A 23105-nucleotide genomic window follows, 5' to 3' on the forward strand; every position below is an offset into this window, starting at 1 on the left:
TGAGGAAGAAGTTCTTCATAAGGAGAGAGATTGCCCACTGGAATGTGCTGCCCAGGGAGGTGGTGGAGTCACCATCCCTGGTGGTGTTTAGGAGGAGACTGGATGGGTGCTTGGTGCCATGATCAGATGGTGTTGGGTGACAGGCTGGACTCCATGATCTCTGAGGTCTTTTCCAACCTGGTTAATTCTGTATTCTGTAAGGTGGGCAGGGAGGGGGCCGGCCTAGATTGAGCTGAGCCTGGCAGGAAGGCTGTGCTCGGGATACCTGCATGGCTAGGCGGGCAGAGGCACGGCAGCAGCTATATTTGGGAGGTGCCTTTGCTTTCCTCCCCCGGTGCTGCAGCGAGCTGCCCGCACCGCCGGCCGAGCAAACCGCGCACAGCTCCGCGCCTGCACCCCCTCCCTCCACGGGCCCCACATCATCTCCTCAGTTATTTTCCCCCTTTCTCCCCCCCCCCCCCCCCCCCCCCCCCCCGCCTCCTGCTTTTCTCCCCTGCAGGGCTGTGAAAAGGTGCCGCCTGGCTGTGACCCGCCTCTCCTCCCTCCCTTCCCCCTTCCCGCTGGTCAAAACCGGCATCCTGGAACAGCCCGGCGGATTACTGAAGGGATACCTTTGAAACCGATGCCAGCAAAGCTCTGTGGATCAGTTAACAGCAGAGGAGAAAAAGCCAAGCCCGGCTCCCCCCACGCTCCCCCCAGCTCCCTTCCTCCATGTCACTGGCCCTGGCTGCCGGCTCGCCCCTGGCTGGGGGCCTGCGATCCCAAACGTGCTCTCCAGCCTGCTTTGCCTCATTAATTAAAGAAGACAGAGTTTTAGCTTCTCCTTCCCTCCCTCCCTTCCTCCCTCTCTCTCTTTTCCCTCTTCTCTCCTTGTGCTCCTGCTGGGGAAAGTGGAGGAGGAAGGGCACTGGGGATGGCAGGCGCTGGTGTGCTCAGCACCCGGGGGCAGGATGCCCTGAGTCTGCACAATGTCCTGTGCTCCTTGTGGGTGGCCTTCTGGGGATGTGGGGAGAGGGGACTCAGCTCCCCAGGCTCACACAGTGCTGGGGCTGACAGCAGCACTCACATCCTCTCCGGGGACATTCCCTCATGGCTGACAGGCAGGAGCATCCCCTTGTCAGCAGCATCTCCTCTGCAACTGCTGCACTGCTGGTCTTGAGGGACCAGGGCAGGGAGCCTGTCCCTTTTCCTAATGCAGAGGTGACTCTGCATGCAGGCATAGATGGTGCTGTGGGCATGGTGCAGCTGTGCATGGTGTGGTGTATGTGGCACAGCCATGCGTGGTGCAGCTGTGCATGGGGTACAGCCATGCAGGGTGCAGTTGGCATGGTGCAGCTGTGCATGGTGTGGTGTATGTGGCACAGCCATGCGTGGTACAGCTGTGCATGGGGTACAGCCATGCAGGGTGCAGTGGGCATGGTGCAGCTGTGCATGGTGTGGTGTATGTGGCACAGCCATGCGTGGTACAGCTGTGCATGGGGTACAGCCATGCAGGGTGCAGTGGGCATGGTGCAGCTGTGCATGGTGTGGTGCATGTGGCACAGCCATGCGTGGTACAGCTGTGCATGGGGTACAGCCATGCAGGGTGCAGTGGGCATGGTACAGCTGTGCATGGTGTGGTGCATGTGGCACAGCCATGCGTGGTACAGCTGTGCATGGGGTACAGCCATGCAGTATATGCTCTTGCTCCAGAGATGGTTCCCACCAGCAGAGCACTGTTGCAGTTCACTCCACCTCTATTCCCGTGGGGGTAACAGAGCTCTGAGCCCATCCCCAGCACAAGTCCAACCCTCTGGGTGAGCATGGGCTGAGACACAGCCACCCTGGCATGGGGTGCAAGGGGGAGCCAGCCTGGGTGAAGGCAGGAGGGCAAAACAGGGACAAGAGGAGCTCCAGGAAGGACTGGAGGGCAAAACAGGGAGAAGAGGCGCTCCAGAAGGGGCCAGAGGGCTGTGCTGTGGTGGGAGCCGGTCTTTGCCTCTCTCTGGCTGCATCTGATCCTCCCCGAAGAGAAGGCCTGGCTGGCTCCCGTGGCTGAGTCATGGGCAGGTCTGTCGGGCGGGCTGCAGCATTGAATTCCGAGCCGGTGTCTGGCAGAGGCAGATCGCTGACACCCAGCTGCAGGAGCCGCGGCCCCCCTCAGGATTTAATAATAAAATGACTGCCCGCGACCCGCCTGTTTGCTCACGCCTGGATCTTCCTTGATGGATGAACAGAAATTGCTCCCTGGCTCGGGTCACCCGCAGCAAAAATCGCCAGTCGATTGCGGGGCGCTGCCTCGGCTGCTGCGCCTTCGGGGCCGCGCTGGCGGCGCTGGGGAGCCGGCTCCAAACGGATAATCAATAATCATCAGGCTGGACGCTGCGCCGGCACCTTTGATCCTGGGATCTCGGAGCACTTTGCAGCGGCTAATGAAGAGAGCCCCCTCTGCGCGCAGGCAGGAGCTGTGCCTTTGATGGGGGAGCGGAGCCCAAGGACGAGCTGACCCCGGCGCCCGCCGGCCCCGGCCCGCCCGGCACCCCGGCTGCGGGCACGGCCACACGAGAAGGGATGGTGCCGAGCGTCTGTGGGGCTCATGCCCCCCGGAGCTCGCGGGCCTGGCTCCTGTTGACAAAGCCGTTTTGGCTAAAGGAGCGCAGGTGTGGGGCGCAGCGTGGCAGGAGACAGCAGCCCTGGGGCGCGGCGCGGTCCCCACAGAGGCCAGGGGTGCTGCACCGCCCCCGGCCCACGCCGTGGCTTGAGGCTGCAGCACTTCTGTGGCACCACACAGGGTCCAGACCTGGGCCCTGAGCTCCCAGGGGCTTTGAAGCTGCCCCCGTTCCCAGGTCTGGGCAGAGGCTGGCAGTCAGCAGCAGGGCTGCTCAGTCCCATCTCCAGCCATCTTAACCACACAGCAAGCTGTGGAGGGCTGCTGGCATGGACCTTGAGCTGGCTGGGGACATCTGCCTGAGGAAGGGCTGCGGCCCCCATGGCCAGGCAGTGGGGGGCAGGGGACCCCTCTCTGGGGATGCCACCCCTGTGTCCCCCAGTCTGCATCCCTCGGCCAGGGTGATGTCCTGCTGTTGGAAGGGCTGCATCCCCCGCGGCCAGGCACATGCCACTCTGGGGATGCCACCCTGCGTCCCCAGCCTGCCCCCTGTGCCCAGCCTGCACCCCTTGGCCAAGCTCTCATCCTGCCCTTAGAGAAGCTGTGCTCCCCCATTGCCAGCCAGGGGAGGGCGGGGGGGGGGGGGGGGGGCAACTCTTGGGATGCCCCCGCAGTGTCCCCAGTTTGCACCCCCCAGCCCGGCCGCTCCGCTGGTGTCGCAGCGCCACCCCTTGCCTGCCGGGGAAAGTGCCTGGTGGCTTCACCCACTCTCCACCAATTAAGGGACTGATACATTAATTATTTCTCATCTGCTCTCCTCCAAGGTCACCCGTGAGGCTGGGCAAGGGAAGCAAGCGCCCTCCCCGAGCCACCCTTGTCACTTGCCCCAAGGGAAGGGGCTGCAGGCCAGGGACCGTCCTATGGACCCCAAGCCCTCCCAAGCCCTCCCAATCCTCAAAGCCATCCCGGGGACCACGGCCACGGGGAGAATCCTGCTGCAAGGAGCCAAGGTGCAGCTCCTCGGTGAAGGGAACGCGGGGCCGGGCTTGACCTTGAGCGGGCAGCCCAGCCTCGGGGTGGCAAGGAGCGGAGGGCCGAGGAGCCGCGGTGCCCGTGCAGCCCACCCCTCTGCCTGCACGCCCTGCCTTTGTCTGCGCCGCTCGGCGCCGCTTCCAGTCTTCAAAGCGTTAAAAGTTTTTAGTGCGCGCTGCAGATCCCTCGCCTGCAGCCTCCTGCCCTGAGTCAAATTAATCATGTACTGGGAAACACAGCAGGCATGTACTAGCCCTGGGCATGGTGTATCACGTACTTTCTGGAATCTGTCACATGGGGAGCTTTCTGTTTTAGGCTCAATTGATCCTTTCTCGGTTTGATACTGTGTTTAATTGTGAGACGGGGCCGGGTGTGTTTGCGCCGCAGCCCTCCGCTTAAAGGGCCGCTCTTCCCCCAGCCTTGTTTGCAGATGTCCCCCCAAGAACAGACCGCCGCTGTCTCCTCGCCCAAACAAAAAGCCTTTCTCTCCCCGCGCACAATCTCCCCTCTGTATTGTCCACAACAAAGAGCAGGGCTAAATTAATTTTAGGTCCGGCGCTTTTAATGTCGGGCTGGGAAGGGGAGGTGCCCTGATTGCCGCAGCTGATGGCTCGACGCAGATAGGCCAGAGGCGGCCCGGGCCAGCGGCGCCTCCCTGGGTGGTGGCGATGGGGAAGGGGATGCTCCTGGCCCGAAGGACCCCCTCCTCCCCGCGGCCCCCTCAGTTGGGGTGCTCAAGGCAAGGTGAGCTGGAACAAAGCCCAGCCCTCCTCCTCCTCCTCCTCACTGCAGGTGAGTCAGAGTCTGCTTGGGCTTCTCTCCCCACACCAGCTGGAGCACAGCCCAGTCCTTCTCCTCACTGCAGGTGGGGCACAGCCTGCTTGGCATTTCCCTAGACACCAGAGGAGAGGTTTCCACCTGCCCCCCCCCTCCCCCCCCTCCCGAAAAAGTGGTCCCAAAGTGGCCCCACACACTTTACAGGCGGGACAGAAAGTGCCCCTCATGCCAAGAACCATCTCCCCTGGGGCTGGCACTTCCCCGGGGACAGGCAGGTAGCTGTAGCAGGGAGTTTCTTCATCCTGTCTGCACACCGAAGGGTTCAGGAGCCAGGCAATTAAGGCAGAGTCTCTTTGAAACTGGCAAAAAAAAGGGGAAAGAAACATTTTTTTTCCTCCATGTGCTTTTCCTGCTGGAAAAGGCTTATCTGGAGCAGTCAGTGCTGCGTGCAGCAGTGTGAAACAGAGCCCCTGGGGCCTGGGAGAGGGTCTCCACGGGGTCTCCTCGCCACCCTGGTGGGCACAGTCCCCCGGCGTGCTGTGCCACCCGCGTGCACCAGCAGGTTGCGTGGCTCAGGCAGCGCTGGGAGATGCCCTGGGGACCTGGTGGGAGGAGGGAAGGGGCCATGTGGCCACCAGGTCCCAGCAGCATCTCCAGGATGTGGGATGAGCAGAGAGAGCCCTGGGAAATATGTAAAACTGAGGGAAGGAGAGCAGGGGGAAGGGGACTGGGGCTGGGGAGATGTCTGGTCTGGGAGGTGGGAAGGAAAGGGGACGATGAGGAGAGCAGGGGAGGGAGATGGGAGAGTCAGGCATGGGGAAGGGGGCCAGCAGCACAGGGGTGCTGGGAGGGGAGGTGGGAGAGGGGAGGGAGGAGAGCTGGTGTGGGCCGGTGAGGTTTTCTACAAATTTAGGCAGACGCAGGACTGAAAGGGGAGGGACAGTTACGGACAGCTCAGCCTGGAGTCCTCCTCACCTGAATCTTCTCTCCCTTCCCAAGCGGGCAGGCAGGGCAGGTCCCGCTGCCCAGCGTGTGGGAAGGGTTCTGGGCATGCTCCCCCGCTGAGGCAGAGGCCGGGTGTCTGCTCTCTGCCTTCAGCCCCCGGATTCTCTGTGCACGGGTAGGGACTCGCTCCTGGTTTATAAATATTCAGCGCCAGCAGAAGCCATTAATGTTGCATTAGGGCTGTGAGTCGGAAAGCCCCAAAGCCAGGCGGCTCCTGCTGCAGCTGCAGCCAGCCGAGCCCCACCCACCCTGCCCCGCTGCCCTGCCCCGCTGCCCTGCCCCGCTGCCCCGCCCCTGCCCCGCTGCCCTGCCCCGCTGCCCGGCCCCTGCCCAGCTGCCCCTGCCCCGCTGCCCGGCCCCTGCCTCGCTGCCCGGCCCCTGCCCGGCCCCTGCCCGGCCCCTGCCCGGCCCCTGCCCAGCCCCTGCCCCGCTGCCCGGCCCCTGCCCCGCTGCCCGGCCCCTGCCCCTGCCCCGCTGCCCGGCCCCTGCCCGGCCCCTGCCCGGCCCCTGCCCCGCTGCCCCTGCCCCGCTGCCCGGCCCCTGCCCCGCTGCCCGGCCCCTGCCCCTGCCCCGCTGCCCGGCCCCTGCCCGGCCCCTGCCCCGCTGCCCCTGCCCTGCTGCCCGGCCCCTGCCCCGGCCCCTGCCCCGCTGCCCGGCCCCTGCCCAGCTGCCCGGCCCCTGCCCAGCTGCCCCTGCCCCGCTGCCCGGCCCCTGCCTCGCTGCCCGGCCCCGCTGCCCGGCCCCTGCCCAGCTGCCCCTGCCCCGCTGCCCGGCCCCTGCCTCGCTGCCCGGCCCCTGCCCGGCCCCTGCCCGGCCCCTGCCCGGCCCCTGCCCGGCCCCTGCCCAGCTGCCCGGCCCCTGCCCAGCTGCCCCTGCCCCGCTGCCCGGCCCCTGCCCCGCTGCCCTGCCCCGCTGCCCGGCCCCTGCCCAGCTGCCCCTGCCCCGCTGCCCGGCCCCTGCCTCGCTGCCCGGCCCCTGCCCGGCCCCTGCCCGGCCCCTGCCCAGCCCCTGCCCCCGCTGCCCGGCCCCTGCCCCTGCCCCGCTGCCCGGCCCCTGCCCGGCCCCTGCCCGGCCCCTGCCCCGCTGCCCCTGCCCCGCTGCCCGGCCCCTGCCCCGCTGCCCGGCCCCTGCCCCTGCCCCGCTGCCCGGCCCCTGCCCGGCCCCTGCCCCGCTGCCCCTGCCCCGCTGCCCGGCCCCTGCCCCGCTGCCCGGCCCCTGCCCCTGCCCCGCTGCCCGGCCCCTGCCCCGGCCCCTGCCCCGCTGCCCGGCCCCTGCCCAGCTGCCCGGCCCCTGCCCAGCTGCCCGGCCCCTGCCCCAGCCCCAGCTCCAGCCCTGCCCCAGCCCCAGTTCCAGCCCTGCCCCAGCTCTGCTCCAGCCCCAGCCCCAGCCCTGCTTCAGCCCCAGCCCTGCCCCAGCTTCAGCCCCAGCCCTGCCCCAGCTCCAGTCCCAGACCCAGCCCTACTCCAGTCCCAGCCCTGCCCCAGCTTCAGGCCCAGCCCTGCCCCAGACCCAGCCCAAGCCTCAGCCCTGCCCCAGTCCCAGCCCCACCCCAGTCCCAGCGCTGCCCCAGCCCCAGCACAAGCCCTGCACCAGCCCCAGCTCCAGCCCCAGCACAAGCCCTGCACCAGCCCCAGCTCCAGCTCCAGCCCTGCCCAGCTCCAGCCCTGCCCCAGCTCCAGCCCTGCCCCAGCCCCAGCTCCAGCCCCTGCCTCAGCCCCAGCCCCAGCCCCTGCCTCAGCCCCAGCCCCAGCCCCAGACCCTGCCTCAGCCCCAGCCCCAGCTCCAGCCCCAGCTCCAGCCCCTGCCTGAGCCCCAGCCCCAGCTCCAGCCCTGCCCCACCCTCACACCAGCCCTGCCCCAGCCCCAGCCCTGCCCCACCCTCACCCCAGCCCTGCCCCAGCCCCAGCCCTGCCCCACCCTCACCCCAGCCCTGCCCCAGCTCCAGCCCAGCCCCACCCTCACCCCAGCCCTGCCCCAGCCCCAGCCCTGCCCCACCCTCACCCCAGGCCTGCCCCAGCTCCTGCCCCAGCTCCTGCCCTGCCCCATCCCTGCCCCAGCTCCAGCTCCAGACCCTGCCCCAGCCCCAGACCCTGCCCCAGCCCCAGCTCCAGCCCTGCCCCAGCCATAGCTCTGCCCCAGTCCCAGCCCTGCTCCAGCCCCAGCCCCAGCCCTGCTCAGTCCCAGCCCCATCTCCAGCTCCAGCCCTGCTCCAGCCCCAGCCCTAGTCCCTCTCCAGCCCTGCTCCAGCCCCAGCCCTAGTCCCTCTCCAGCCCTGCTCCAGCCCCAGCCCTAGTCCCTCTCCAGCCCTGCTCCAGCCCCAGCCCTAGTCCCACCTCCAGCCCCATTCCTGCTCCAGTCCCACCCCCAGCACAGCTCCAGCCGCAGACCCAGCTCATGCTCCTGCCCCAGTCCCAGCTCCAGCCCCAGCCCCAACCCCAGCTCCAATCCCTGCCCCACACCTGCTCAAGCCCCTGCCCCGCTCCTGCCCCGCCCCAACCCTGCTCCAGCCACAGCCCCATCCTGCTCCAGCCCTGCCCCAGCTCCGGCCCCAGCCCCAGCTCCAGCCCTGCCCCAGCTCCGGCCCCAGCCCCAGCTCTGCTCCTGCCCCAGCCCCAGCTCTGCCCCAGCCCCAGCCCTGCTTCAGCCCCAGCCCTGCCCCAGCTCCAGTCCCAGACCCAGCCCTACTCCAGTCCCAGCCCTGCCCCAGCTTCAGGCCCAGCCCTGCCCCAGCTCCACCTCTGCCCCAGCTCCAGCCCTGCCCCGCCCCAGCCCCAGCTCCAGCCCTGCCCCAGCTCTGCTCCAGCCCTGCCCCAGCCCCAGCTCCAGCCCTGCCCCAGCTCTGCTCCAGCCCTGCCCCAGCCCCAGCTCCAGCCCTGCCCCAGCTCTGCTCCAGCCCTGCCCCAGCCCCAGCTCCAGCCCTGCCCCAGCTCTGCTCCAGCCCTGCCCCAGCCCCAGCTCCAGCCCTGCCCCAGCTCTGCTCCAGCCCTGCCCCAGCCCCAGCTCCAGCCCTGCCCCAGCTCTGCTCCAGCCCTGTCCCATCTCCAGCCCTCCCCCAGCCCCAGCTCCAGCCCTGCCCCAGCTCTGCTCCAGCCCTGTCCCAGCTCCAGCCCTGCCCCAGCTCTGCTCCAGCCCTGTCCCAGCTCCAGCCCTGCCCCAGCTCTGCTCCAGCCCTGCCCCAGCCCCAGCTCCAGCCCTGCCCCAGCTCTGCTCCAGCCCTGCCCCAGCCCCAGCTCCAGTCCCAGCCCCAGCCCTACTCCAGTCCCAGCCCTGCCCCAGCTTCAGGCCCAGCCCTGCCCCAGCCCCAGCTCCACCTCTGCCCCAGCTCCAGCCCTCCCCCAGCCCCCGCTTCAGGCCCTGCCTCAGCCCCAGCTCCACCCCTGCCCCAGCTCTGCTCCAGCCCTGCCCCTGCCCCAGCTCTGCTCCAGCCCTGCCCCAGCTCTGCTCCAGCCCTGCCCCAGCCCCAGCTCCAGCCCCAGCCCCAGCCCCAGCCCCACTCCAGCCCCAGCTCCAGCCCCAGCCCCACTCCAGCCCCAGCTCCAGGCCCAGCCCCAGCCCCAGCCCCACTCCAGCCCCAGCCCCACTCCAGCCCCAGCCCTGCTCCTGCCCCAGCCCCAGCCCCAGCTCCAGCCCCAGCTCCAGCCCTGCTCCAGCTCCAGCCCCAGCTCCAGCCCTGCTCCAGCTCCAGCCCCACCCCAGCCCTGCTCCAGCTCCAGCCCCAGCTCCAGCTCAAGCCCCGCTCCAGCCCCTGCCCCAGCCCTTCCCCAGCTCTAGCCCTGCCCCACCCTCACCCCAGGCCTGCCCCTGCTCCTGCCCCAGCTCCTGCCCTGCCCCATCCCCACCCCATCCCTGCCCCAGCTCCAGCTCCAGACCCTGCCCCAGCCCCAGCCCCAGACCCTGCCCCAGCCCGAGCTCCAGCCCTGCCCCAGGCCCAGCTCCAGCCCTGCCCCAGTCCCAGCTCTGCTCCAGCCCCAGCCCTGCTCAGCCCCAGCCCCATCTCTGCTCAGCCCCAGCCCCATCTCCAGCTCCAGCCCTGCTCCAGCCCCAGCCCTAGTCCCTCTCCAGCCCTGCTCCAGTCCCAGCCCTAGTCCCTCTCCAGCCCTGCTCCAGCCCCAGCCCTAGTCCCTCTCCAGCCCTGCTCCAGCCCCAGTCCTAGTCCCACCTCCAGCCCCATTCCTGCTCCAGTCCCACCCCCAGCACAGCTCCAGCTGCAGACCCAGCTCATGCTCCTGCCCCAGTCCCAGCCCCAGCCCCAACCCCAGCTCCAATCCCTGCCCCAGCTCCAATCCCTGCCCCAGCTCTAGCCCCAGCCCCACACCTGCTCAAGCCCCTGCCCCGCTCCTGCCCCGCCCCAACCCTGCTCCAGCCACAGCCCCATCCTGCTCCAGCCTTGCTCCAGCCCTGACCCAGCTCCAGCCCTCCCGCAGCCCCAGCCCTGCTTCAGCCCCAGCCCTGCCCCAGCTCCAGTCCCAGCCCCAGCCCTACTCCAGTCCCAGCCCTGCCCCAGCTTCAGGCCCAGCCCTGCCCCAGCTCCACCTCTGCCCCAGCTCCAGCCCTGCCCCAGCCCCAGCTCCAGCCCTGCTCCAGCCCTGCCCCGCCCCTGCCCCAGCTCTGCTCTAGCCCTGCCCCTGCCCCAGCTCTGCTCCAGCCCCGCCCCAGCTCTGCTCTAGCCCTGCCCCTGCCCCAGCTCTGCTCCAGCCCCGCCCCAGCTCCAGCCCTGCCCTAGCCCTGCCCCAGCTCCAGCCCTGCCCCAGCTCTGCTCCAGCCCTGCCCCAGCTCTGCTCCAGCCCTGCCCCAGCTCCAGCTCCAGCTCCAGCCCCAGCCCCAGCCCCTGCTCCAGCCCCGCTCCAGCCCCAGCCCCGCTCCAGCCCCAGCCCCAGCCCTGCTCCAGCCCCAGCCCCAGCTCCAGCCCCAGCCCCAGCTCCAGCCCCAGCTCCAGCCCCAGCTCCAGCCCCAGCCCCAGCCCCATCCCCAGCCCTTCTCCAGCCCCAGCCCCATCCCCAGCCCTTCTCCAGCCCCAGCCCTTCTCCAGCCCCAGCCCTTCTCCAGCCCCAGCCCTGCTCCAGCCCCAGCCCCTGCTCCAGCCCCAGCCCCTGCTCCAGCCTACACCAGCTGCCAGGGTACTACCTGGCTGCAGCCAGGTGCTGCTGCAGAGCAGGGCTGCAACCTCCTCAGTGTCCCTGGCTCCAGGGGCCATGGAGCAGTCCATGGGAAAGAAGAGCAGGGCACTGGTGTCTGACCCTCTGTCCCCAGAGCATCATAGAACCATGGAATGGGTTGGGTTGGAAGGGACCTCAGAGCTCAGCCGGCTCCAACCCCCTGCCATGGGCAGGGACACCTCCTACCAGCCCAGGCTGCTCAAGGCCTCATCCAGCCTGGCCTGGAACACCTGCAGGCAGGAGGCAGCCACAGCCTCCCTGGGCAGCCTGTGCCAGTGTCTCCCCAGCCTCACTGGCAAGATTTTCTTTGTCATCTCCTGTCTCAATCTCCCCTCTCCCAGCTCAAAGCCATTGACCCTCATCCTGACACTCCAAGCCCTTGTCACAAGTCCCTCCCCAGCTCTCCTGTAGCCTTTCAGGTACTGGAAGGCTGCTCTGAGGTCTCCCTTGAACTTTCTCTTCTCCAGGCAGATCTCCCACTCCCATGAAGAGCAGTAGTTGTAGGCTGAGGGCTGGGTGGACTTATTTGGGGAAGAGATGCCAGGGACCAGGCCTGACCCTCTGGAGCAGAACACCTCCAGATTTGGCCAGCTTGTTTTGGGAGAGCACTGGAGGGCCCTGGGCTGCAGAGCAGAGCTGCACTGGGCCTGAGGGGCCGCTCCCAGCACCCGGCAGCCTGCCTGGAGCTGCATCTCCAGGAATAGGCAGCAGCAGTATTAAAACAGAAGCTGGAGAGAGGAGCTGCATCTGTGCAGAGCAGCCAGCCAAGTGGGACTAGTGGGACCAAATTGTTCTCACTTCCAGGAGAGCAGCTCCAAATGTGACAGCCTGCAGCCAGCTTCCTCCTCTCACCCTCCCTTGCAGATCCACCTCACACCCCTGTCCCCTCCACACCAGCAGGATGGCAGCGAGCTCGGGGTGATGGAGACAGCAGGAAGCTGGCTGGGAAAGGGCACACAGAGGGAGCAGCCTTTGGGATGCAGGCAAAGGTGAGGCGGGGAGTAGGTCAGGGACAAAGTGGGCACTGGAAATGGAGGCTCAGGGAAATGAAAGGCTCCTCCTAGGTCCCCTCCAGTGCCTAAACAGATGTCCTCCCAGCTTGCTTGTGCCACTGCTGGCCTGAGAGCTCAGAGGGCTTTTGCCAAGCCTGCTCTGGAGACAGCTGGGTGGTTTTGGACAAGCCAGCTGCTGAAGTCACATTGGGATGTGCTGCCCAGGGAGGTGGTGGAGTCACCATCCCTGGAGGTGTTCCAGAGGGGATTGGATGTGGCACTTGGTGCCATGGTCTATTCATGAGGTCTGTGGTGACAGGTTGGACTCCATGATCTTTGTGGTCCTTCCAACCTTGGTGATTCTGTGTTTCTGTGATCCTGGCCACTGAGGTAAAACCTTTGTCCCTTTCTCCTCACTGCTGCTCTGCATCTTGCCTGACAAAGTGTCCCTGCTCCTCCCTCCTGAGCTGCTGCCTCTAGAGTGGCAGGGGAGCACACCCCTGCAGAGAGCTGAGATCAGCGCCTAGAGGTTGTGATCTGGAGGAGAGGAGGGCAGGGCAGAGTCCCTCTGGGCTGGAGCAAAGTTCAGTGGCTCTTCAGGATGCTGCAGCCTCCCTTCCCAGAGGGCTGGGGAGTTCATGAAGCAGTCTTCAAGCTCCAGGAGAAGAGAAGCAATGAGTCAAGGAACTGCTAACCCCTGCAGCTCACCTGAAATAGGGGAAAAAACAGTGCCTGAGCAAAGGGGAAGGGGAGCTCAGCAGAGAGCTGGCAACTGGCAGAGACAGTGCAAAGGAGGCCCCTGGCCCCTGTGGGTCAGACAGGAGGTCATCAGAGAGTGCATCATAAGGAGGCAGGGAAAGGTCATTTAGAAAGGCAACGAAGAGCAGAGACAGGGGAAAATGCTGGGAGGAGTGTGGGAGGAGCCAGGTACCCCAGGCCGAGGGATGGAAAATCCCCAGACCTAGGGATGGAAAACCTGAGGCTCCTGGGAAGGGAACATCTGTGGCCAGGCTCTTGGTGCTGCACACAGCCAGACAGCCAGCTTGAAGTGGGGGCAACTGAAGTGGGGACAGCTCTGAGAGTGGACAAAGAGGCAGAAACCTTCCAGCAAAAGGCAAGTGTGAAGCTCTCGTGCCCCCAGCTGTGCTGTGTGCTCACACTGGGACCTGGCTTGGGGATTGCTGCCCCACTTGGGGAAAACAGACATGTTTGGAGTATCCCAGAGGCCCATCCCAGCTGTCTGGAAAGCCCAGGACTTGTGACTGGAAAGGATGAGCTGCATGACTGCTCTGCCCTCTTCCACAGTGGGCTTTGGTGCCACTGGTGCCAAGCTCAACACAGCGTTGATCCAAGGCAGCCTCACCCTCTGCCTGTAGCTGCTGGTCAGACGAGGGATGGAGAGATGCTCATCAGCACAAGGGGCAGAGGTACAGCACCACCTAGGAAACCTGAGTCCACAGAACCCCAGACTGGGTTCAGAGGGGCCTTTAGAGGTCATCCAGTCCAAACCCCTGCAGCCAGCAGGGACAGCTGCATCTAGAGTAGCCTGCTCAGAGCCCCAGACAACCTGGCCTGGGATGGTTCCAGGTGTGGGGCAGCTCCCACCTCTTTGGGCAGCCTGGGCCAGAGTGGCCAGCAGGAGCAGGGAGGTCATTGTGCCCTGTGCTCAGCACTGGTTAGGCCACACCTTGAGTCCTGTGTCCAGTTCTGGGCTCCTCAGTTTAGGAAAGATGTTGAGCTGCTGGAAGGTGTCCAGAGAAGGGCAACAAAGCTGGGGAGGGGTCTGGAGCACAGCCCTGTGAGGAGAGGCTGAGGGAGCTGGGGTTGCTTAGCCTGGAGAGGAGGAGGCTCAGGGGAGACCTTCTTGCCAGGTGGGGGTTGGTCTCTTCTCCCAGGCACCCAGCACCAGAACAAGAGGACAGAGTCTCAAGCTGTGCCAGGGGAGGTTTAGGCTGGATGTTAGGAAGAAGTTCTTCACTGAAGGAGAGATTGGCCTTTGCTCCACTCTGCTGAGACCACAGCTGGAACTCTGTGTCCAATTCTGGAGCCCCTAGCACAGGAAGGATCTGGAGGTGCTGGAAGGTGTCCAGAGAAGGGCCATAAGGATGAGCAGAGGGCTGGAGCTGCTCTGCTCTGGAGACAGACTGAGAGAGTTGGGGTTGTGCAGGCTGGAGAGGAGAAGGCTCCAGGGAGACCTTCTTGTGGCCTTGCAGGATCTGCAGGGGGCTCCAAGAAAGCTGGGGAGGGACTTTGTAGGGTGTCAGGGAGTGATAGGACTGGGGGGGATGGAGCAAAACTAGAAGTGGGGAGATTGAGATTGGATGTGAGGAAGAAGTTGTTCCCCATGAGGGTGGTGAGAGCCTGGCACAGGTTGCCCAGGGAGGTGGTGGCAGCCTCCTGCCTGGAGGTGTTTGCAGGCAGGCTGGATGTGGCTGTGAGCAACCTGCTGTAGTGTGAGGTGTCCCTGCCCATGGCAGGGGGTTGGAACTGGCTGAGCCTTGAGGTCCAACCTTGGTGATTCTGTGATTCTGTGATGGGGGTTTGGAGGCTCCTGACTGATCTGTGCAGCAGGGGAGCACCCTGGAATCTGCACTCTGTTGGTGGGGCATTTTCTCAGGGGGAGAGAGATGATCTGCCTCCTCCTGTGCATGTCTGCATGCTGCTCTGAAGCTGGAGCTGCTCATTTGGAGTGGAGACCTGAACCTCTGTTAGGGTCCCCTCTGTTAGGGTCCCCTCTGCCAGAGTCCCTCTGCTGGATGATCTCTGAGGTCCCTTCCAACCAAAGGCATTCTATGCTACTTGAGGTAGTCCATGTGGAAGATCACCTCCTCTGCTTCTGCACTGATAGAGGCATGAGCAGAACAACTTGTGGGCTCACCAGGGTCGTGCCCAGCAAGGGGAGATGCTGCTGGACTCTCAGAGATGAGGCCAAGGTCACAGCGTTGGGATGAAGCCTCCACTCAGGAGGTCCCTGCATGGTCAAGACCAGACTGACCCCTCAAGGCAACTGCTGTGACCTTTCTAGCAGGAACCATCTGTGCATGAGGGCTGGGGGCTCTGGAGAGCTGAGTTTAACTCATGGAAGCAGTGTCTGGGCTGATGGAGGCTGGAGCTGTGTGGGTATCTCTTGCTGCAGCCATGCAACCCCAGCTCTGCCACGTGTGCCACCAGAGCAGAGCTGTCCCCTCACGCTGCATGGGCAGCACCCTCAGAGCCTTGCTGAGACCTTCATGTCCGCCCCCCAGCTGGGAGGAGTGGTGAGGCTAAGAGAGGAAGCAAAGATGGGCATGGGAAGAGGATTTGCTGTTCTTGCTCTGGAGACCTTCAAGCCTGAGCAAATCCCCAGCTTGTGTGGGATGAAGCAGGGCTGGGGGGCAGGGGCAGGGCAGGCAAGCAGGAGGGCTGCTCTGCAGGGGAGGAGGAAGAGAAGGAAGAGGGGGATCCTGTGCAGGTAGGGTGCAGAAGAGGGGGAGCTGGATGTCACCCATGCCACGCTGTGAGCTGCCTTGTAAGAGCAGGGGGGCTGCAGGCAGTTGGAGGGGAAGGGGCTGAGCGCAGCAGGCTGAAGCCAGGGTGCTGGGAAGCTCTTCCTGGGGAGGAGAGGATGCCTCTGGATCTGCTGTGATGTTCCACCCTGAGGGAAAAGCCAAAAGCCCTCTCTGGCTGTAAGAAGTCTCTAAACTAATGCAGTGTGGGGCAGTGAGAGCTGCAGTGCAGGGCAGAGCTGACTCCTGCATTGCACAGTGATGCAGAGAGGGAGAAAGGGGCACCCTGGGATGGGGATGCTGGGAAGGAGACTGAGGAAGGCTTTGCACTGCTGGTCATTAGTGAGTGTTAATCACATTGTTAATTTGTCCCTCAGCTGGGAGAGAGTTAAGAAAAGGAGGTGCAGGCTTTGCTTGGAGGACCAGGAGGAGAGAGGTCAGGGGGAGATGAGGCTGAGCCATCTGCTCCTGGGCCTGTGCCCTGCAGAGCACGGAGCAGAGGGTGCCCCTGGTGTGAGGACCGTGACAGCAGAGGGGCAGAGGAGAGAAGCTCTGCTGCAGGAGACCCATGTGGTGGCTGCAGAGCTGCTGGCACCAGGAACATGCTGCCTGGAGGGAGGGAGATCTGGCTGCTGGCTGGGGTTGACCAGGTGCCTCACGGCATGGTGGTGCCCACCTGAGCAGTAAGCAGGGTGCCAGGAAGAACAGACCCCGACCGAAGATGATCACAGAATGCTCTGGGCAGGAAGGGACCTCCAAAGCTCACCCAGTCCAACCCCTGCACTCAGCAGGGACATCCTCCACTAGAGCAGGTTGCCCAGAGCCCTGTCCAGCCTCACCTGGAATATCTCCAGGGATGGGGCCTCAACCACCTCCCTGGGCAACCTGCTGCAGTGTTCCAGCAGCCTCCTGGTGCAGAACTTGTTCCTCACATCCAATCTCAATCTGCTCTGCTCTAGTTTGAAGCCGCTGCCCCTGGTGCTGTCCCTGCAGGCCTTTGGGAACAGTCCCTCTGCAGCCTTCTTGTAGCCCTTTCAGGTACTGGCAGGCTGCTCTGAGGTCTCCCTGGAGCCTTCTCTTCTCCAGGCTGAACAACTCCCTCAGCCTGTCCTTGCAGCAGAGGTTCTTCAGCCCCCTGGTCATCTTCATGGCCTCCTCTGGACCCTCTCCATCAGCCCCAGGTCTCTCATGTGTTGGAGGTCCCACAGCTGTTCACAGCCCTGCAGGTGAGGGCCCTCCAGAGCAGAGGGGCAGGATCCTCTCTCTCCATCTCTGGCCACACTGCTTTGGATGCAGCCCAGGCTGCCCTTGGCCTTCTGTGCTGCCAGTGCCCATTGCTGGCTCCTGCCCAGCTTCTCCCCCACCAGGTCCCTTCCAGCCAAACCAAGTCTATGATTCTCTGTCCCTCTACTAGGAGCTGCCCTGGCAAATGGCAGAAACTCTCCTTTGGATGATTTCTTTCAGTGTAGCTCTGGCATGCAGCAGCACCAAACCCTCTCCCTGCTCCAGCCCTTCTGCAGGGTTCGAGGCGGATGCCAAGCAGCCTTCACACCATGTCCCCATGCTGTGGCATGGGCATGGGGACAAGGTGCAGGCAGGAGCTCAGCTGAAAGGAGGCTGAAGGAAGCCACCCCCAAAGCCCCAGGAAGAGCCCCGTGTGCCTCAGGCCATAAGCTGATCAGCTGCGGGGGCTGGGAGGGAATTTGTCACCATCTGCCTCCTGTCTCTCTGCTGTGGGGAGCAATAAGCAAGTGGTGGTGGGAGGCTGCAGCAGCCTGCTGGGGGGCAGCAGGGCAGTGTCCCCCGCCCCCTGCACACCAGCCTGTGCTGTGGATAATGGGGGGGACACATGCAGGGAGGGAGGGAAAGTGTGTGAGGGAAGGAAGAGGGGAAGGGGGGAGATGAATCGATGGAACAGAAGCATTAGGGCACTCAGGGGAGCGTTTTACTGGGGCCATTAATACACTTCTCAGGTGGTAAAAGCCACTTAGCCTTTAAAAATGATAATGAAATGTTAACTACCCAAAGCATTATTGCTGAGTCACGGAGAGGCAGCAGCCCTGCAGCTCCCGGCGGGCGGAGGGGTGCTGGTGGGGCTAGCACCAGCCCCAGGCAGCTCCCAGGGTGGATTCTGTGCTGCCAGAGTGGTCAGGCACTGGCACAGGCTGCCCAGGGAGGTGGTGGAGTCCCCATGCCTGGAGGTGTTCCAGAACCCTGTGGCCATGGCACCTGGGGCCATGGTTTGGTGTCCATGGTGGGGTTGGGCTGGTGGCTGGACTGGATGGATGGTCTCAGAGAGCTCTCCCAGCCAAAGCCACTCTATGAGAAGGGCCATGAGGATGAACAGAAGGCTGCAGGTCCTCTGCTGTGGAGACAGACCGAGGGAGTTGGGGTTGTGCAGTCTGGAGAGGAGAAGGCTCTAGGGAGACCTTGTGGCCTTGCAGGATCTGCAGGGGGCTCCAAGAAAGCTGGGGAGGGACTTTGTAGGGTGTCAGGGAGTGATAGGACTGGGGGGGATGGAGCAAAACTAGAAGTGGGGAGATTGAGATTGGATGTGAGGAAGAAGTTCTTCCCCATGAGGGTGGTGAGAGCCTGGCACAGGTTGCCCAGGGAGGTGATGGCAGCCTCACCCCTGGAGGTTTTTGCAGCCAGGCTGGCTGTGGCTGTGAGCAAGCTGCCGTAGTGTGAGGTGTCCCTGCCCATGGCAGGGGTGTTGGGACTGGCTGAGCCTTGAGGTCCCTTCCAGCCCTGACAGTTCTGTGATTCTATGATCTGGCACATCTCACCGTGGGAACCAAGCACCTGGCAGCCCCTGGCATGCTGCTGCTCCTGCTCTGGCTTGGGCATCCCCACCAGGCATGCCTGCTGCACCCCCTGCTCACTGGTGCTGGATCCACCACCCAGCCCCAGGTGATCATGGCTGGAGAAGCCCCAGGTGGCACATGTGGAGAAGTCACAGTCCCCATACTATGGTCCCTCTCCTGCCACTGAACCTCTTGGAGAGCAAAGAAGCAGGAGGCCAGACAGGATCAGAGTCACAACCACGCCAAGGCTGCAGCTGTGTTGCTTCCAAGTGGCAGGGAGCAGGTGGGGCCTGGGAAGGTGACCACCATTTAGAGAGGTCCATGTGCAAGGCTGCTTTGGGAGCTCCATGGGCAAGGCTGCTTTGAAGTGGACAGCTGCAGGCAGCATGGCCTTGCCTTGCTGCACAGGATCCCATGCTGGGGGGTGCTCAGCAAAGCACCAATGGAGGCCTCCTGCATTTCTAGTCTACAGTGAGGCTGCTGGAGCCCTGGAGCAGGCTGCCCAGAGAGGCTGTGGACTCTCCTTCTCTGGAGAGATACCAAACCCTCCTGGATTTGATCCTGGGCAAGCTGCTGTGGGGCACCCACTGCTGGAGCAGGGGGGGTGGACTGGGTGAGCTCCAGAGGTCCTTTCCAACCCCCACCAGGCTGGGATGCTGCCACGCTGCTGCTGCTACCATTGGCGCTTGCAGGTAGCTGGCTCAGAACCCTGGCCCTGGAGCAGTGACCAGGCTGAGGTGCTGGAGCAGCCCCCTCGTGCTGCAGGAGCTGAGCTCTGGGGGCTGTGGACACTTCCAAGCTGGAGCCCAGCTCTGCAAACCAAGGGTGGTTGGCTTCTGGCTGCGTTCTTGTCAAAGGAGACAAGTTTCCCCCTGCCAGGGAGGAGCAGGGCTCCTCATTTCTCATCTTCTCTGTCTCTCTGGCTGCTGTGTGATTGTGAAGGGCCCAAGCAGCCCCCTGCAGTGTCACAGGAGGAAATCCACCAGGCCTGCATGGTCCAGCGAGCAGCAGTGTGAGCTGAAGGTCTTCTCCTAGGACGAGTCGGTGCCCAAGCAGAAAATTAATTTCCTTCCATCCATCTGTGTGTGACCCAAACCCTTCCCCAGTCAGGGAGATTAGGAAGTGGGCTTGGGTGGGGGTTTTTGTGTGTGTGTGTGAATGTGGTTTGAAAGTCAGAGGTAGCTGTGGAGGATGCTGGAGGAGGACTGAGTGTCTCGAGGAGCAGGGAGCAGCTTGGCTCCTGGAGGCATTCCACTGCTCTCATCCACAACACCCATCTCAGGCACTGCTGACAGGCCTGCTTCTGGAGAGTGGTTTTTGATCCTTGGGTGAGTTTTCACCTCTGTTAGTGAGGGCCTGGCAACCCCTGAGGAATCCAAACTCCTTTCTTTACCCCCTTGTGGCCCTATGCAGAGATCACCAGGAGCAGCCTGGGCTGCATCCAAAGCAGTGTGGCCAGAGATGGAGAGAGAGGATCCTGCCCCTCTGCCCTGCTCTGGGGAGACCTCATCTGCAGGGCTGTGAACAGCTGTGGGACCTCCAACACATGAGAGACCTGGGGCTGATGGAGAGGGTCCAGAGGAGGCCATGAAGATGACCAGGGGGCTGAAGAACCTCTGCTACAAGGACAGGCTGAGGGAGTTGTTCAGCCTGGAGAAGAGAAGGCTCCAGGGAGACCTCAGAGGTCACTGCATGTGCTGGGTGTGCTGCAGGCCCTGCTTGCCGTGCTGTGAAGGGCTGAGATCTGAGGGTGTTGTAAGAGCATGGCTGGGGACACGCAGCCAAGCAGTTTGTGACTGTGCTCAACTGTTTCTGAAGGCCATCCTGGCTGGGTCCAGGCTACACTTCCCAAAGAGCTTGTGGTGGAGGGTCCCAGTCGGTGGCATCTGGAAATGCAGCCCTGAGCTTAATCTGCCTGGCTGCAGGGTGCACGTTGGTGACAGCCAGCCCAGCCCAGGGAAGGGCACTGCAGTGGCAGCTGAAGCCACATGCCCAGTGCTGCAGCTGGGATGAGGTGGTGGAGGAACAGCAACTCTTCCTTTTTTCCTTCCCACCTTCCCCTTCAGGCTTCATCCTCTTTCAGGTGAGAAATGAGTAGGAGGCAGCTCCGGTCCCTGCAGGGACCCAAACTGGCAAAGCAAATTCCTTCCCAGGCCCCACGAGTAACCATCTTACTTCCTGGGATTTCCTGGGGTCTGGGAATGTTTTCCTTCAGCCCCTGGAAACCTTCTCGCCCTCAAGCTGCAGGGGGCAGCTGTGCAAGCCTGAGCTCCTGCCCCGGCGCCGGGGGCTGTGCCGCTGCCCCTGAAGCAGAGAGGCTCAGCTTTGCCTTGTGACGCTGCGGAGAGCCTGCAGGTACAGCGGGGAGGGCATGCAGAGGGCATTTTCTTCCAGCCTGGCACTCGTGAGGCTGAAGGACACCGAGGGCGTTTGCGGCTGCCAGGGGAAGCGGCTCCGGAGCCGCGGGGCACGGCACGCCTCGGGCCGTCGGGGAACAGCTAAATAGGTCACGGCGCTCCGCAGGCTCCAGCGCTGCGTGGCCACGGGGCTGGCACGGACCAGCCCTCCTTCCTCCCTCCCTCCCTTCCTCCCTCCCTCCCCAGCAAGTCAGCCCCGGGAGCGGCTCCCGGCCCCGGCAGCCAGCCCCCAGCCCGCGGAGGCAGGCAGGCGCCCGGCGCCGCAGCGCCGCATCCCCAGCGCCCGCTGTGAGCGAAATTGCCTGGGATCAGCTGGTGCCAGCCAATTTTTCTCGCAGCGGGGGCCACAGGTAAAGCACCTCGGTGGAGAGCAGCTGCGCGGCTCTGAACTTTCCTGCTGCCCCTCTGAACTCGGGGAAGAGGAGAAGGGATATTGTGTGCACTCGAGCAGAAGCCGAGAAGATGCCAAGAGAGGAGAGAAGCAGATGGAAAAGACAGAGAAAGCTCAAGATGAAGAGGGAGCAGGAAGCAAGGAGCAGAGGAAGGATAAAGCAAGAGGGAGGTGAGAAAAGAGCTGGGGCTGGGATGCCACAAAGCAGTGGGCAAGGCAGCGAGAGAGCTGCATCTCCTCTTTCTTGTCCTACAAGACAGGCACAGACGTGGCAGCAGCAGCTAATCTTCCTGGCTCCTGAACAAAAGAATTCTTTCCATGCCAGCGATCCAAGAGCTGCCATGCCACGGTTCTCCCTCCCAGCTCATCTGCTGCGAATGCACCTCGGCGGCGGCCAACTGAAGGGGGTAGCAAAATAAAGACAGATGGCAATGGATTAGCTCTAACACTTCTCCTCCATCACAATGCAATCACTGCAGCCTTCCCCACTGCCTCCTCTCAGGACAGTTTGCTTGCACTGCAGCTGTGCAGCCACCCCCAGGGAGGCACCAGCGGCCCAGCTCCAGAGCCATGACTTAGCACCAGGCAAGGGGGGGAGAGATTCACCTGGAGGGTTTCAGGTTGTGGTGTGGAGAGCAGGAATGTCAGGTGGTGGGAGGAGAGGGAATGGCCTGCAATTGTGCCAGGGGAGGGTTAGCCTCACAGGGTGTTGGGCATTGGAAGGGGCCTCTTCAAGTCCAACCCCCTTGCCAGAGCAGGACCACAAAATCCAGCACAGGGCACACAGGAACACATCCAGACAGGGCTGGAAAGGCTCCAGAGAAGGAGACTCCACAACCTCTCTGGGCAGCCTGCTCCAGGGCTCTGTGACCCTCACAGTGCAGAAGTTCCTCCTCATGCTGAGGTGGAACCTCCTGTGCTGGAGTTTATATCCACTGCCCCTTGTCCTATCACAGAGTGCAACTGAGCAGAGCCTGTCCCCTCCCTCTTGACCCCCAGCTATTGATAGACGTTGATCAGATCCCTCTCAGCCTTCTCCTCTCCAGACTCTCTGCCCCAGGGCTCTCAGCCTCTCCTCACCAGGCAGCGCTCCAGTGCCTTCAGCATCCTTGTAACCCTCCCTTGGACTCTCTCCAGCAGATCCCTGTCCCTCCTGAACTGGGGAGCGCAGAAGTGGATGCAATATTCCAGGTGAGGTCTCAGCAGGGCAGAGTAGAGGGACAGGAGAACCTCCCTGGATCTGCTGGCCACACTCCTCTGAATGCAGCCCAGGACCCCCTTGGCCTTCTTGGCCACCAGGGCACATTGCTGTCCCATGCAGAGCTTGCTGTCCACCAGCACTCCCAGGTCCTTCTCCAGGTTGGAGAGGAGGAAAAATGTCTTTGCTGCCAGAGTGGTCAGGGACTGGCACAGGCTGCCCAGGGAGGTGGTGGAGTCTCCATACCTGGATGTGTTCCAGAACCCTGTGGCTATGGCACTTGGGGCCATGGCTTAGTGGCCATGGTGGGGTTGGGCTGGTGGCTGGACTGGATGATGCCAGAGGACTTTTCCAAGCCAAACCACACTGTGATTCTCCTAGGGAGAAGCTGTGGCCACAGAGCATGGTGAGCACAGAGCTGTGCTGCAATGGGACTGTCACTGAACGTCCCTGGTCGCACACCTCTGGCATCGGTGCCTGCTGGGCAGGCTCCCAGGCCCACGGTAAGGAAGCAGCTGCAGTGCTGAGCAGAATTGGTCACACCCAGCCCCCTCACCCTGAGGGATTGGGCTCTGTCCTGCAGCCCACTGAATGTGAGGCAGACGAAGGTCCAGAGAAGGGAGGCTGTGCCACCTGTGTCAAAGAGCAGCCTCTTGTCCAGGATGAGGAATTCTTTGCCCAAGTCAAGCCAGATGCAGACCTCACAGTGACTCCAGAGCCAGGTGCTGCAACATGACCTTGCATTCCTACTGGGCAGAAGCTCTGCTGGGCCAGGAATTCCAACATCAAGTCCCACCAAGAGCTGATCTTCACTGCCCTGTTAGGAAATATCCTTCCCAACTGCACAGCTTCCAGTTGCTGACCTCTCTCCTCCTGCAAGGTCAGCTTCACCCAACGTCCAGCTGGGCAAAGCTGTCAGCTCTGCTGCTGCTGGTGGCTGAGGGACATTCAGGTTCCTCAAGGGGAACCTTGCTCTGCCCTTTCCAGTTCTGGGGCCCTCAGTTTAGGAAAGATGTTGAGCTGCTGGAAGGTGTCCAGAGAAGGGCAACAAAGCTGGGGAGGGGTCTGGAGCACAGCCCTGTGAGGAGAGGCTGAGGGAGCTGGGGTTGCTTAGCCCGGAGAAGAGGAGGCTCAGGGGAGACCTCATTGCTGTGTACAACTACCTGAAGGGAGGTTGTAGCCAGGTGGGGGTTGGTCTCTTCTCCCAGGCAGGCAACCAGCACCAGAACAAGAGGACACAGTCACAAGTTGTGCCAGGGGA

The 23105-nt window shown here is 63.6% G+C and overlaps 1 protein-coding gene across 4 annotated transcripts; it reads left to right on the forward strand.

Annotated features, from left to right (window-relative positions):
- Positions 1-4246: 4246 nt before the first annotated feature.
- On the forward strand, positions 4247-21072 carry LOC137455104 (uncharacterized). Of its 4 annotated transcripts, none has more exons than XM_068165655.1 (4): positions 4247-4411; positions 11422-11546; positions 20594-20817; positions 20903-21072. In XM_068165655.1, the coding sequence occupies exons 1-4, from the start codon at positions 4288-4290 to the stop codon at positions 21063-21065; spliced, it is 636 nt and encodes a 211-aa protein (XP_068021756.1). In that variant the 5' UTR covers positions 4247-4287; the 3' UTR covers positions 21066-21072. The 4 variants fall into 4 exon arrangements, 1 of the variants encoding a protein (XP_068021756.1); XR_010990759.1 differs by lacking the exon at positions 4247-4411 and adding an exon at positions 5429-5516; XR_010990761.1 differs by lacking the exon at positions 11422-11546 and having other exon boundaries at positions 4260-4411.
- The last annotated feature ends 2033 nt before the right edge of the window (positions 21073-23105 follow it).

The sequence above is a fragment of the Melanerpes formicivorus genome, unplaced genomic scaffold, assembly GCF_026170545.1.
Source record: "Melanerpes formicivorus ecotype bairdi unplaced genomic scaffold, bMelFor1.0.p_v2 SCAF_91, whole genome shotgun sequence".
Classification (NCBI taxonomy): Eukaryota; Metazoa; Chordata; class Aves; order Piciformes; family Picidae; genus Melanerpes; species Melanerpes formicivorus.